The sequence below is a fragment of the Macaca fascicularis genome, chromosome 15 (assembly GCF_037993035.2).
Source record: "Macaca fascicularis isolate 582-1 chromosome 15, T2T-MFA8v1.1".
NCBI lineage: Eukaryota > Metazoa > Chordata > Mammalia > Primates > Cercopithecidae > Macaca > Macaca fascicularis.
In genome coordinates this window covers 15,402,235-15,417,528 of record NC_088389.1, presented here as the reverse complement: position 1 = coordinate 15,417,528, position 15,294 = coordinate 15,402,235, and the positions used below count along the sequence as shown (strand labels likewise).

Genomic DNA, 15,294 nt, shown 5'->3' with positions numbered 1-15,294 from the left:
GCCCTTTCCGCCGGGCGGCCGGGCGGTGAGCCGGCGGGAGCGCCGCCCCCTTTGCTCCGCCGGCGCGCTCCTCCGCCCCTCGCGCAGCGCCGGGGCGCTTCCCCTTGCGCTCGCGCCCGCCCGCCGCGGGAGCGCGCGTAGCTGCCTATAAAAAAGGCGGGGCGCGCGCGTCGCCGCCACTACCCGCTGCGGAGTGAACGGCGCGGAGCGGAGGCCGCGGAGGCTCCTCGGTCCTTCAGCACCCCCTCGGCCCGACGCACCCACGCCCCTCACCCCACGAGAGCCGGTGAGAGGGGCAGTCGGGGAGCTCCGGGAGGGAGCGGGGCCCCGGGCAGCCGACCCCCGGGCGGGAGCTGGGCAGCCCTTAAGGCGGGGCGGGGCCGGCGCGGGGACAGGTGAGTCGGGCGGGCCGCGGCGCTTCCTCCATTCGGCTGAGGTGCCGGGGGAGCCTCTGCCGCCTCTTTTGTGGCGCGTGGGCTGCGGAGGAGCAGCCGGGCGGACGTTCGGCGCCGCCGCTGGAATGTCACTGACGGGGGGGAGGGGGCGCGAGGCCGCCGGGTCCCTCCCCGCCACCCCCAAGCCTGGCTGCGGCGCGGCCCTGCCCTGCCCCATCCGGCTGCGGCAGGTGGGTGGGGGCTCCCTCGTCGGGATCTTCGCCAGCCGCCTCCCTGCAGAACGCTCCCCGCACCGCCCCCGGTCCCTTCCCTCGGCCGGGAGCGACTTCTGCAGCTCGTTCTTCCGAATGGCAACAGCAATGCCGGCCAGCCGTGGAGGGAGGAAGAGCTCGGGGAGCCCGAGCGTAGCGTAAACGGCTCTCTGACCTTAATTTCATCCTGCCTGGCGAATCTCTGCCGTCTCTTTGAACGCAGAAGGGTCTGAGACTGGCCGTCTCCTTTTCTTTCCTTGTAATAAACATTTTTCTTTCTTCCCAGTTGTGATTTGCTTGTAAATAATAGGTAGATGCGGTGCTTGTATGGTATGAGGGTCAAATCAAATAACTTAATAGCTTGGAGTTCGTGTGTGTGTGTGTGTGTGTGTGTGTGTGTGTTTCCTGGAACTGGGTCTTTCGAGTCGAGATACAGTGTCCAAAATTCTACCATACCAGTGTTGAATGATAGAACAGTCTTTTGTTTGAAAGCTATCCCTGAGAATTTGATTAGACGCTTCCCACAGAACATCGCTTTAAAAAGTCTCTTTCATGTACTGGAGTAAAATATATTTTAAATAAGCGCCTTGTTAAAGTTAAGAGTTGAATATGTTTTAAATGAAAAGCCTGAATAGCTCAGAAGGCTGGGTTGAGATGATGATTGAACTGTTACAACATCTAATCAGATCTCTTTTATATAATAGATCCTAAAATATTTAAGCCCTTTGTTCTGTCTTCATCATGGTATTTTAGAAAAACTTAACCATCATGGCTGTTCGGGAATAACAGGAGAGAGGCCATATGAAGTATTTTCATAATGTGTTGAGAAATTGCGTCGTCATAGCAATTGGCCTTAAGTAAAACAGAATGTATCAAAGATGGAAGGGTGGGGGTGTCTTGGAGCCAGGAAACAGAAAATCTTGGGAATAGCAGCAGGAACACTCAGCTATATGAAGCCATTGAGCCAAGGTTCCGACTCCTTAACTAGTCATTTATTTTCCCTTTCATTGCAGCTAGCTAATGTCTTAGATTTTGAAAGGTCAAATTGAAGTCAAAGTTTAATATGTGCTACGGGGAGAAAGAAGTGCTGCAGTAAGGGCCTCTGTGCAGGAAATTAGCAATAAACCTTTTTCAGTAACTGGGCCAATAATTACTCAAAGGGAGCCTCAAAGTGTGTTAACTGGTATCCAGGGACCTAGATGGAGAAACTGGAAAGGAGGATTTGCTTCATCCTGGACAAGTGTGAAGCAGTTCTTATGGCAAACCATCAGCCTAGTAACTGATTCTCTGATACGCTTTGGTCTTGGCAGTGTGTTTTGTAGCCATCTAATAATTGGAGAAATTGGATATGTCATAGGCTACAGTGTAAGCCTGTCAAGCAATCTGATGAAGAGGTGGACATGGGGAGAGCCGTTTTAAGTATGTCTTTTGGTTCCCTGGGTTAAAGTTTTTTCTGCTTTTTTCTTACCTGCCTTCATCCAAAGTGGGGGGTCAACTGCACATCCTGAAAAGTGGATCTCAGGAATAGTCCCCCATGTCCTGTCACTGCGGAATCTACACTAAGAATGGATAATGTGTTCAAGGCTGGCCTGCCTTTGTAATCAGTCCTCCGTGGGCTATGCAAGGATCCCGCTAGTTAGGCACTCAGGTCTGTTGCAGCATTATCAGCTGCGGCTGTACTGTAGAATGCAACGCCCTAGTGGCAAATGCTGACTCCAGGAATGCGGAGGAGGAGGAGGACCGCATAGTTCATCACTTGGGGCCACTTGACTGGAGCAGCTGTGCTGTGAACCATCACCTCTCTTCCACCTTTTTTGCATATTCCTCTTGTACCAATTTTGAACAGGAAATAGTATTTTGTGAAGTAAGTGTACTGGCAAGCTAGGCCCAAGTCAGATCTTTGTGGCTTGAGTTCTACTTTGTGATAATTTCATGCAGTCATGCTCTTTTATTGCTGAATGGAAGGGGATTTAGGAATCATCTTGTCCTGGGATCCTCAGGAGGAGGGCGTGTTTAGTTTGAAAAAGTATATTCAGTATTATTACTTTGACAAGTGGGGAAATTGAGACCCAAAAGAGAGTGAGACTTGACCAGTGCAGCATATCCAGATAGTAACTGCCGAGACCTGGGAACCTTGGTTTTCTTTCCACATTTTAAATCCCTTGTGGGATTTAGACGCTATACAGAATGTCAGAGAGAAGACACTGAGAAAATATCTGAAGTTGGATTTTTAATCTGTATTCGTATGTTTTTAAATATCTGTTTTCTTCATAATTTTGTTCCATTTGCCCTTAGAAGCTTGTTATCTTGCTCTTCCCCCTCCCTCTTTAGACTCCACATTCCTCCATCATGTTGTCATCGTTTCGTAAACGCAGAGTACAGGTATTTGACCAGCATGCAGAAAACGGGTTGCCTTTTTGGTTTTGCCTGGCTTGCAGTGAAGGCATATTTGTGTCAAAGAGGTTGAATGAACCAAAGAGGGGGAAAAAACCCTGCCTGCATGATGTTTCTGTTAAACAAATTGTTTAGGATTTGTTTGGGGTTTTTTTGGTGTTAAATTATCAGAAGTATTAGTAAATTTACTTGAAAATTTTCAAAGCCTTCCCTTTTTTTTTTTTTCTTTAACCTCTCTCTCTTTAAGGCATGAATATATTAATTTCTTATCACCATTATGGTGTTTGCATGTAGTGTTTGCTGACTTTTTATTGGTGGCTACTTGGTTTTTAAGAACCAAGGGGCAAAACAGATTATCCTAGATATTTGGGAAAAATACATAGTAAAAATTGTTTTTAAAATTTGACAAATATTGTAAACTTGGGCTTGTTTCCTGTTCCATTGACTTCTTCCACCACAATTTCTATAATAAAATAGAGCTTCCCTTTTCATGTTTAAAAAACAGCTGTCCGGCAGGGTGTGGTGGCTCATGCCTGTAATCCCAGTGCTTTGGGAGGCCAAGGCGGGCAGATGATGAGGTCAGGAGTTCGAGACCAGCCTGGCCAGCATAGTGAAACCCCGTCTCTACTAAAAATACAAATACATTAGCCGGGTGTGGTGGCGGGCCCCTGTAATCCCAGCTACTGGGGAAGCTGAGGCAGGAGAATCGCTTTAACCTTGGAGGTGGAGGTTGCAATCAGCCGAGATTGCACCATTGCACTCCAGCCCAGGGACAGTGCAAGACTCCGTCTCAAAAAAATAAGTAAATAAACAGCTCTCTTTATTTGTTTTATTTGTGTACAGTCTTTGTTTTCTAAATTGGACCTTTAAAAAAAAAAATTCAGTATCTTGATATCTCAAAATAAGAAATATAAACCTTGGAAATTTCTAGTGATTATAGGTGATAAATCCAAGGCAGGCCTTTTTATAAATCAGATGAGTTATTTATTTAAATGAGGTTTATAAAAATGGGCCACATTGTAACCATTTCCTGTTTTGAGTCATAGTAACAATAAGGAACTTAAATACCTCTCATCTGAATTTTGCAGGTTAAAAGGTAAGTAGCAGCAAGATAGTATTTGGGAAGCGTTCAGAAGTAAGTTTTCTCAATATTGCTCTGCATTTCTGGATTTTGATGCAATGCAGTATGAATCTTTTGCTTTCTTAAAGCTAAGTCCCTGCTCACCTCTGCACAATTGCGCTAACAAGTTGAAATGAATTAATCAGTTTGAAAGCTGACATGCTGATCCACAATCCTGATTTGGAATGTGGTTTAAGCAAAAATACTTGTTTTTATTTATGGTGTTCAGTCATCCTTTATGTATTATTGACCTCTCTGCTTACCATCAAATCTGCCACTAAAATCTGCAGCTAAGCTGGTTTTGAGTTAATTTTGTTTGACCTGAGAATCAACTGGTATACAATTTTATGAGTGCTAATCAATTATTTGGTGGTTTGTTCTTAGGGAAGCCCTTCCACATCCATGGATATAGTTCTCTTGCTTTGCAAATCTAAAATTTAGTAATAGGCTGGCATCCTAAGCCACAGAAAAAAGACATTGTCGGTTCTGCACATTTGGGTTCTGACTAAGCAACAAAAACAACTGATGAATGATTTCTGTGACCTTTTGCTTTGGATGATGATTATGAATTTTTCCATAACCAAATGACCAAATGACCGTTCATCCTCTTAGTCCCTAAAAATCCCTTTCTTGCAAAACTATGTCTAGCGGTGTCCTGCCTGAGAATCAGAATTCATTTTGTAGTATTCCAAGTGCCTCTTACATCCAGTACATTCAGCTTGCTGAAAGAATGGCAATCCCAATGCTTTGTTTTTAATAGAGACTCCTTTCAGTCTCGCTATGATTCTCTCTTTTGGGATTCCATAGAGAAACTGCCGAATTCTTCTACTAAGGTCTGCGTGAGGGCATCCTAAACCATTCACTGCAGGTGCCAGGTTTACAGAGTCCAAAGCATTTGACCTTTGGTTCGAAAATGTTTGTATCTGCAGTCTTTTGTATTGCTTAACGCAGTGTGATTCCCACCCACTGCCTCTGCCTATACAAGGGGATATAGCTATATATCCCATAAATACCCCCCAATTTTTTATACCCCCAAATTTTATGCCCCCAAATACCCCCAAATTTTTATTTGAGAAGTGAAAATTCCCCAAATACCAAGAACTGCCTGAAACAGCTGTCTCTTGACATTCATCAAGAAGACAAAGATATTCAGGTCTAATCTCTTTTGTAGGAATCCATTTTCAGTTGATATTGTGTATAAGTTTGTGTTTGATATGGATCATTCTGAAGCATGCTATATCTTTGGATTAAATTAGAAATTTCTAACCAAGATTCATATCTTTAGACCCCACTCTTCTGAGATCTGGCAGTATTGTAAGAATGCTGACAAGTTCATTTTATTTATTACAATAGAGGACATGGTTGTAATTCCTGTTTTATCCCCCTGAGATTCACATTACTTGCTGAATGATGCAGCTAACGTTTGCTGCATTGCAGCATTTGTAGCCTGTGTCTTCAGTCTTCTCTAATAATATTTTGCAAATATATACCTTTTTTTTTAAGTTACCTTAAATGAGAAGTTGTCCTTAAACATGTAGAGAATATACTTAGCACTTTATTTCCCCTCCTTCAGTCTCCATGTGAACGGACTTGATTGGCAAAATCAAAGACAGCCGGCTCCTTTGAGATAAGCAATCAGTTGATTGCATTCCTAGGAAGTCGTCTCTGTTGTGGTTTTTAGGCAGTTAGTGGAACTGATAGATAGGCTAGTAAGATTGGAGTTTGTTTTTTAATGGCACGTTTCCCAGATTTTTCCTTTCTGGCGCTCTCAAAAGGCGTTAATCCCATATGGCTGGGAACAGCCTGGAACATTCTCTGTGAAGTCGGCCTTATCAGTCTGCTGCATATGCCAGGGAAGGGGTGGGGTGCTTGCAGCATGCAGCCTCAGTTGTGGAAGGAATGTGGCGCGCCCAGGCAGAGTTGACATTTCAGTAACTCTGACAGTTTCCGGTAAAAGGTTGTGGCACCTTTGGATGGCAGGAATTCTTAATGATATTTATGAGAATTCTCCTGTGTTTAATGTAGTCTGCAGAAATGATCCTTTTAGGAGCAAAAAGAAACTGGAACTCGTGTAGATAAACAAGAGACAGCGCCCTATCAGGTTAAGAGCGGCGAAACTCTTACCCATAATCTTTTTTGGTGTCTCCTGTAATTGCACAAGTGAAAATACTGAATGCTGACTGCAGTGGGAGCACATTGGTGACTTTCAGATACCCAGCTCCCCAGAGACAGCCTGTTGTGGCTTGGCAGACCTCCCACCTACTGACGTCAGCTGATCTACTGCAGGAAAGAAAAGTCCATTATTGCCTGACCAAAGCACTTGGTATAGAATTGACTTGTTCTACTTCACTGGGGTGACAAAGAGGGCCTTTTAGGTTGGTTAATTTCAGCGGGGCCTTGCTGAACTGTCTCTCTGGATTGGTAGGATCAAATCAGCAAGCTGCGCCCAAGCAGGGGGACTTGCTCAGGTGGAACCTTTGCAATATTATGATGGAGATTTTCTTCTCATCATAAAGGGATGCTCCCAAATGTGATTTCTTAATTTCCGTAGCAGTAAAGAATTTTAGAAATGCAGTGACTCCTGTGATAGGAGGCAGAACAGCACCGTACACTCGAATCCTGGAGACTTCCATCTCTTTCAGGAGCTCGTGTACAGTGTCGTTATTGTTCCATGTGTAGCTATACCTTCCCTGGAAAATTTCTTTTTTTTTTTTTTTTTGAGACGGAATCTCGCTGTGTCTCCCAGGCTGGAGTGCAGTGGCGTGATCTCGGCTCACTGCAAGCTCCGCCTCCCGGGTTCACGCCATTCTCCCGCCTCAGCCTCCCAAGTAGCTGAGACTACAGGCGCCCACCACCACGCCCGGCTAGTTTTTTGTATTTTTTAGTAGAGACGGGGTTTCACCATGTTAGCCAGGATAGTCTCGATCTCTTGACCTCGTGATCCACCCGCCTCGGCCTCCCAAAGTGCTGGGATTACAGGCTTGAGCCACCGCGCCCGGCCGGAAAATTTCTTTACAAGAATATTTTGTAAGCAAACAAATTAGACGCATAATTTCTCTTTTTTTTTTTTTTTTTTTTTTTTTTTGAGACGGAGTCTCGCTCTGCCGCCCAGGCTGGAGTGCAGTGGCCGGATCTCAGCTCACTGCAAGCTCCGCCTCCCGGGTTCACGCCATTCTCCTGCCTCAGCCTCCCGAGTAGCTGGGACTACAGGCGCCCGCCACCTCGCCCGGCTAGTTTTTTGTATTTTTTAGTAGAGACGGGGTTTCACCGTGTTAGCCAGGATGGTCTCGATCTCCTGACCTCGTGATCCGCCCGTCTCGGCCTCCCAAAGTGCTGGGATTACAGGCGTGAGCCACCGCGCCCGGCCAGACGCATAATTTCTCAATGTTTTTCCATCTTAACTGTTGCCTGAGGGTTGAGAACAAAGGAAATATATAAATAAATGAGTCTAACCCTAATTGTTTACTAAGACTCAGTCTTAAATAATTTTGACTGTTTTTTGTTTTTGTTTTTGTTTTTTGAGACGGACTCTTGCTTTTTTGTCGCCCAGGCTAGAGTGCAGTGGCGCGATCTTGGCTCACTGCAACCTCCGCCTCCCGGGTTCAAGCGATTCTCCTGCCTCAGCCTCCCAGGTAGCTGGTACTACAGGTGTGCGCCACTATGCCTGGCTAATTTTTGTATTTTTAGTAGAGATGGGGTTCCACCGTGTTGCTCAGGCTGGTCTCGAACTCCTGAACTCAGGCAATCCACCCCCTTCGGCCTCAAAGTGGTAGGATTACAGGTGTGAGCCATGGCACCCACCTTTTTTTTTTTTTTTTTGACACGGAGTCTAGCTCTGTCACCCAGACTGGGGTGCAGGGGCTTGATCTTGGCTCACTGCAAACTCCGCCTCCCAGGCTCAAGCGATTCTCCAGCTCCAGTCTCCTGAGTAGATGGGACTACAGGCATGTGCCACCACACCCAGCTAATTTTGGTATTTTTAGTAGAGACAGAGTTTTACCATGTTGGCCAGGCTGGTCTCAAACTCCTGACCTCAGGTGATCCGCCCTCCTCGGCCTCCCAAAGTATTGGGATTACAGGTGTAAGCCACCACGTCTGCCTCACTGTTTTTTCACTCCAAAGTGGGGATATGAAAAGGAACTAATAAAGAGGGAGTGAAGGCCGGGCGCTGTGGCTCACGTCTGTAATCCCAGCACTTTGGGAGGCCGAGGCGGGTGGATCGCCTGAGGTCAGTTCAAGACCAGTCTGTCCAATATGGTGAAACACAGTCTCTACAAAAGTACAAAAATTAGTTGGGCGTGGTGGCAGGTGCCTGTAATCCCAACTACTGGGGAGGCTGAGGCGGGAGAATCACTTGAACCTGGGAGGCGGATGTTGCTGTGAGCCCAGCTAGCATCACTGCATTCCAGCCTGGGCGACAGAGTAAGACTCCATCTCAAAAAAAAAAAAAAAAAAAAAAAAAGGAGTGAAAGGAACTAGTAAATAACCAAACAGCCATCAATAAATAATATGTCGGCCAAGTGTGGTGACTCACACCTGTAATCCCAGCCCTATGGGAGGCCGAGGCGGGTGGACCACGAGGTCAAGAGATCAAGATCGTCCTGGCCAACATAGTGAAAGCTTGTGTCTACTAAAAAGAAAAGACATGCAAAAATTAGCTGAGCATGGTGGTGTGTAATTGTAGTCCCAGCTACTTGGGAGACTGAGGCAGGATAATCGCTTGACCCTGGAGGTCGAGGTTGCTGCGAGCCGAGATCGCGCCATCGCACTCCAGCCTGGCGACAGAGTGAAATTCCATCTCAAAAAAAAAAAAAAAGACCGGGCAGGGTGGCTCATGCCTGTAATCCCAGCTCTTTGGGAGGCCAAGGTGGGCGGATCACGAGGTCAAGAGATTGAGACCATCCTGGCTAATACGGTGAAACCCCATCTCTACTAAAAATACAAAAAATTAGCCAGGCGAGGTGAAAAAAAGAGTATGTCAACTCTAATCATGTTAAGAATCACTGGTTCTAGTGTGCCATATTCTGGGAACCGGAGGATCCCAGGTCACCCTGGGCTTTGCAGCTTGCTTGCTAGATTACCTGTCTCCCGACTACTTAATTATAAAACGATTGGCCGGGCGCGGTGGCTCAAGCCTGTAATCCCAGCACTTTGGGAGGCCGAGACGGGCGGATCATGAGGTCAGGAGATCGAGACCATCCTGGCTAACACGGTGAAACCCCGTCTCTACTAAAAATACAAAAAACTAGCCGGGCGAGGTGGCAGGCGCCTGTAGTCCCAGCTACTCCGGAGGCTGAGGCAGGAGAATGGCGTAAACCCGGGAGGCGGAGCTTGCAGTGAGCTGAGATCCGGCCACTGCACTCCAGCCCGGGCTACAGAGCAAGACTCCGTCTCAAAAAAAAAAATAAATAAATAAATAAAAATAAAACAATGGCAGTTTATTTCCAAGCTCTGAATATAATTGGATCTATAATATGTGCCAAGTCCTGAGTTCTGTGCCCAGACAGTAGGAGTAAAATATGATCTTCTTTATTGTTCCTTAAAGAACTTATGAATGTGGTAGGGAGAACATGATAATTTCATGGCAGAATGTGGCAGTGTTGTAAGGTGAATGATAAGGGTGGGTGGTCAGGGAGTGGAGACTTCTGATTCAGAAAGACTTCATAGAGGACGAGGCATTTGCTTTGGACTCTGAGAGATCTATATGATTTGTTTTTTATATATATTTTTAAGAGGCTGGAGTGCAGTGGCGCAATCTTGGCTCATCACAACCTCCGCCTCCCAAGTTCAAGTGATTCTTCTGCCTCAGCCCCAAGTAGCTGGGACTACAGGCGCATGCTACCACACCTGGCTAATTTTTGTATTTTTAGTAGAGATATGGTTTCACCATGTTGGCCAGGCTGGTCTCAAGCTCCTGACCTTGTGATCCACCTGCCTCGGCTTCCCAAAGTGCTAGGATTACAGGCGTTAGTCACCGCGCCCAGCCGAGATCTGTATGATATTAGATGGTAGGGTTGGGAGTGGGAGAGAAGAGCGCACTCCTGAGAAAGGGAACTTTTTGAGCTTTCAAATGGACCCTGTCCAGGGCCTGTAATTGGGGTTGGTGAGGGAGTTTGATGTGAGATACAGCTGGAGGAGACAACTGGAAGGTGACTGAGTGAAGTCATGTTTACCTTCTAGTAAGTGTGATGATAGTGATCCTTGTCAGGATCCTCATCAGAAATCAACCTTCTCCAAAATAGGCTGACAGACTTAGGGCAGCAGTGTAAACTAGAACTGCCTGTTATCATTAAATATTATTACAGAAACGCTCTGAGCACACATTAAGATTTTCAAGGTCACCCCCAGTTTTTAGTTTTAAGGACTTGACGTCTGTTTTAAGAGTAGAAAATAGGCCAGTGCAGTGGCTCACAGCTGTAATCCCAGCACTTTGGGAGACTGAGGTGGGTGGATCACTTGAGTCCAGGAGTTCGAGACTAGCCTGGGCAACGTGGTGTAACCCCGTTTGTACAAAAAATATAAAAATTATCCAGGTGTGGTGGCACCCGCCTGTAGCCCTAGCTACTTAGGAGGCTGAGATGGGAGGATCACTGGAGCCAAAGAGGCAAGGTTGTAGTGAGCCAAGATTGTATCACTGCACTCCAGCCTGGGCAACAGAGTGAGACCCTGCCTAAAAAACAAACAAAAAAATAAAAACCAGCCACTTTCTCAGAGTATACTGCCATGTGGTCAATCCAAGATTGGTAATTCCGATTTAGTCATTAGGTTGACACCTAGTTGTGTAGCTTTAGTCAGCACATTCTTTATTTGTCATTCTTGTCACGAATCTAGCACTTAACTGGATAGAATTCCAATTTTACAATATGGGAACTGAAAGATTCATTATGGAGCTCTCTCCCTCCCCCTTACAAATGAATTCAGGTCTGCTGCTGCACAGCAGCTGCAACACTCAGCATGGACTTGATTATTTATTCAACCAACATTTCTTTTTCTTTTTTTTTTTTTTTTTGAGACAGGGTCTCATTCTGTCACCCAGGCTGGAGTGCAGTGGTGCGACTACAGCACCTGCCACCATGCCTGGATACTTTTTTTTAAGAGCCAGGGTTTAGCCATATTACCTAGGCTGTTCTCAAATTTCTGGGCTCAAGCAGTCTGCCCACCTCAGCCTCCCAAAGTGCTGGGATTGCAGATGTGAACCATGGCGCCCGGCCTATTTAACCAACATTTCTTTTTTTTTTTTTTTTTTTTTTGAGACGGAGTCTCGCTCTGCCGCCCAGGCTGGAGTGCAGTGGCCGGATCTCAGCTCACTGCAAGCTCCGCCTCCCGGGTTCACGCCATTCTCCTGCCTCAGCCTCCCAAGTAGCTGGGACTACAGGCGCCCGCCACCGCGCCCGGCTAGTTTTTTGTATTTTTTAGTAGAGACAGGGTTTCACCGTGTTAGCCAGGATGGTCTCGATCTCCTGACCTCGTGATCCGCCCGTCTTGGCCTCCCAAAGTGCTGGGATTACAGGCTTGAGCCACCGCGCCCGGCCACCAACATTTCTTAATGACCTCTGTATGCTAGAAATCAGGGATACAGGGCCGGACATGGTGGCTTACACCTATAATCTTAGCACTTTGGAAGACTGAGGTGGGAGGATCATTTGAGCCCAGGAGTTCCAGACCATCCTAGGCAACATAGCAAAACCCTATCTCTACAAAAAAAATTTTAAAATTAGCCAGTCATGGCTGTGCATGGTGGCTCACGCCTGTAATCCCAGCACTTTGGGAGGCCAGGGCGGGTGGATCACGAGGTCAGGAGTTCAAGACCAGCCTGGGCAACATAATGAAATCCTGTCTCTACTAAAAATACAAAAATTAACCAGTCACCATGATGGGCGCCTATAATCCCAGCTACTTGGGAGACTGAGGCAGGAGAATTGCTTGAACCTGGGAGGTGGAGGTTGCAATGAGCCAAGATCGTGCCACTGCACTCTAACCTGGAGACAGAGCAAGAGTCCGTCTCAAAAAAAAAAAAAAAATTAACCAGTCATGGTGGTATGGACCCATAGTCACAGCTACTTGGGAGGCTGAGGTGGAAGGTTCACTTGAACTGGGGAGGTTGAGGTTGCAGTGACCCGTGATTGCACTCCATCCTGGGCAGCAGCAAAGTAAGGCCCTGTCTCAAAAATAAATAAATAAATAAAAATCAGGGATACAAAGATTAGGTTGCTCGGTGTAATCATGCCTTAGGATATATGTACAAGTGCTTTGCAAATTTGAAGAGAAAAGTGATTACATCTGAGAAGGAGGGAAGGCAGGAACATTGGTTACAGTTTAGTAAAGAGTCAGGATCCTGCAGTTTACCCATTTCAGCTGGGTGTTGAGATATAAATAAATAAGCGCTATCTAGGCAAAGAAGAGTCATAGAATATTCTAGACAAAGGAAGCGTGTGCACATGCTTGGGGTTTTAAAGGGAATTACGCATTTTGGAGCAGAAAGAATACTTCTGTCCGCCACAAGGGTAGGGGGCATGGGTGAGAGATAATACCAGGCAGGCGTGTTGGGCCAGTTTGTGAAGGTCCTGCTCAAGAGGTGAGTTCTTTCCTCTGTCAGAAGGAAGCCATAGGTTGGGCGCGGTGGCTCACGCCTGTAATCCCAGCCCTTTAGGAGGCCGAGGCGGGCAGATCATGAGGTCAAGAGATCGAGACCAGTCTGGCCAACATGGTGAAACCCCATCTCTACTAAAAATACAAAAATTAGCCGGCCATGGTGGTGTGGGCCTGTAGTCCCAGCTACTCGGGAGGCTGAGGCAGGAGAATTACTTGAACCCTGAAGGCAGAGGGCAGTGAGCCGAGATGATGCCATTGCACTCCAGCCTGGTGACTGAGCAAGATGCCGTCTCAAACAAAAAAAAAAGAAAGGAGCCATGAAAGGTTTGGGAGTGGCATGGCGAAGAATGTCTCCTTTTAGAGTATAAAAAATTTTGGACTGTGGAAAAACAATAATACAACAAAAATACAGAGTTGATATGTAGAGAATAATTTATTTTTATTTATTTATTTATTTTTGAGATGGAGTCTCGTTCTGTCACCCAGGCTGGAGTGCAGTGGCACGATCTCCACTCACTGCAAGCTCTGCCTCCCGGGTTCATGCCATTCTCCTGCCTCAGCCTCCCGTGTAGCTGGGACTACAGGTGCCCGCCACCGTGCCCGGCTAATTTTTTGTATTTTTCGTAGAGACGGGGTTTCACCGTGTTAGCCAGGATTGTCTCAATCTCCTGACCTCGTGATCCGCCTGTCTCGGCCTCCCAAAGTGCTGGGATTACAGGCATGAGCCACCGCGCCCGGCCGAGAATAATTTAAAGGAATGGTGATATGACTAAAATCAGCTCATCTACACTTCTCCAGGAAGGTGGTCTCTTAGAAAGGCAGTCTTCAGAGCTGATCAGGCACAGATAGTGCCTTCCTACCACCAATGAGAACTGCTTGAATCCCTACAGAGCTGGGGCACTAGCTGGAAACTCTGACCTCAGCTATCTCTTGCTGTTTACCTGCTAGGTGGATATGGGGCAGCGCTCTTGACAGGTTTCATTCCTAACTCTTAGCCAACTCACCCTTTTATTTCTGTCTTGGGATAGGCAACAGGATAAAGGAAAGAACTCCCAGATGTTTCCAGGGTAACACAATTTTATACCTTTTATACATTGTAGAACAATAGCTAGAAGGGACCAGCAGGCTTATCTGTTCTGCTTCCTTACTGAACCCGGACACCTCTCTATAGACTGTAATTTTAAAGTTTGAAGAGACTTGAGACCATGTCGTTTTTCCTGACATTTTAGTCACTGTAGGAAATTGATGCATGGAGAGGGAAGGTGGCTAGTGTGAGGTCACATGTTACTGACAAATTCGGAAGCTTTTTGGCATTAATCTATATTTTCTTCTGTGTTCCTTAATTAGTTAGAGGATAAAATGGCATATTCTTTGTTTTCGGTTTTTGTTTTGTTTTGTTACCCAGCCCGGAGTGCAGTGGTGCAATGATGGCTTGCTGCAGTCTTGAACTCCTGGGCTCAGGGGATCCTCCTGCCTTAGCCTCCTGAGTAGCTGGTACCATAGGCACACAGCACCATGCCCAGCTATTTTTTTGTATTTTTAGTAGAGGTGGTGTTTCACCTTGTTGCCCAGGCTGCTCTTGAACTCCTGGAGTCAAGCAGTCTGCCACTTTGGCCTCCCAAAGTGTTGGGATTACAAGCATGAACCACCACACGCCCTGCCTGAAAGGAATTCTGAATGGACTTATCAACAATTATTTGAATACCACAATTGCTGTTTCCTCTGAATCCTTGAATCCTTTGTAGAATTGACAGCACAAACCATAGTTCTCCCATTCATAGTTTTCACTTGGTTTCCTTGCCATGTGTGGGTTAGGCATCTTCTGAGGGCCCTATGTAGGTAGATGTTGCAGGGGAATGGATGGCCATTTTTAATAAAGGAATAAGGTCTGGGCTTCATTGTTCCTAAGAAGGAGCTGTCTTCTCAATTCATTTGTCTGCTGGGTTTACGTGATAATTTTTTCTTTCCTTCAGAGAGGCTAATTTCTTTTTTACCTCTTTTGGTGCCTATTGGTACTTATCTCAGGGCATTTTGTCATTTCAGAAAATGGACCCAAGTGGGGTCAAAGTGCTGGAAACAGCAGAGGACATCCAGGAGAGGCGGCAGCAGGTCCTAGACCGATACCACCGCTTCAAGGAACTCTCAACCCTTAGGCGTCAGAAGTTGGAAGATTCCTATCGATTCCAGTTCTTTCAAAGAGATGCTGAAGAGCTGGAGAAATGGATACAGGAAAAACTTCAGATTGCATCTGATGAGAATTATAAAGACCCAACCAACTTGCAGGTACGTCTGATCTCCTGGGATTCCTGCCAAAATTCAAGAGCCCAAATGTTCTTACCCAAAAATCAGACAAGGAAAGTTACTTAATTATGACCTTGAGAGATTGGACAAGAAGAAGAATATAATAAGGAAGGACAAACTCAGTTTTCCCGTATTGTATTAGTGAGGGTGAATGTGGAATCTTACAGGTATTGTCTTTTCTGAATGCTTTAGACTGATGGTTCTCATACCTCTGCCTTGATACTACTGGTGATCTTTAAAC

At 46.1% G+C, this 15,294-nt stretch overlaps 1 protein-coding gene across 20 annotated transcripts in view; it reads left to right on the top strand.

Moving 5' to 3' along the window:
* The first annotated feature begins 175 nt into the window (after window positions 1–175).
* The window catches only part of SPTAN1 (spectrin alpha, non-erythrocytic 1), an 86,404-nt gene continuing 71,285 nt past the window's right edge, over window positions 176–15,294 (top strand). For 11 of the 20 annotated variants that reach the window (XM_045373854.2, XM_074016360.1, XM_045373853.2 and 8 more), the window contains exons 1-3: window positions 176–286; window positions 2,978–3,028; window positions 14,796–15,035. In XM_045373854.2, coding sequence (XP_045229789.1) covers window positions 2,996–3,028; window positions 14,796–15,035 — 273 coding nt within the window. In that variant the 5' untranslated portion in view covers window positions 176–286; window positions 2,978–2,995. Of the gene's footprint in view, window positions 396–2,977; window positions 3,029–14,795; window positions 15,036–15,294 lie in introns of all 20 variants that reach the window. The other 9 variants (XM_005580722.3, XM_045373855.2, XM_074016361.1 and 6 more) reach the window with 2 other exon arrangements.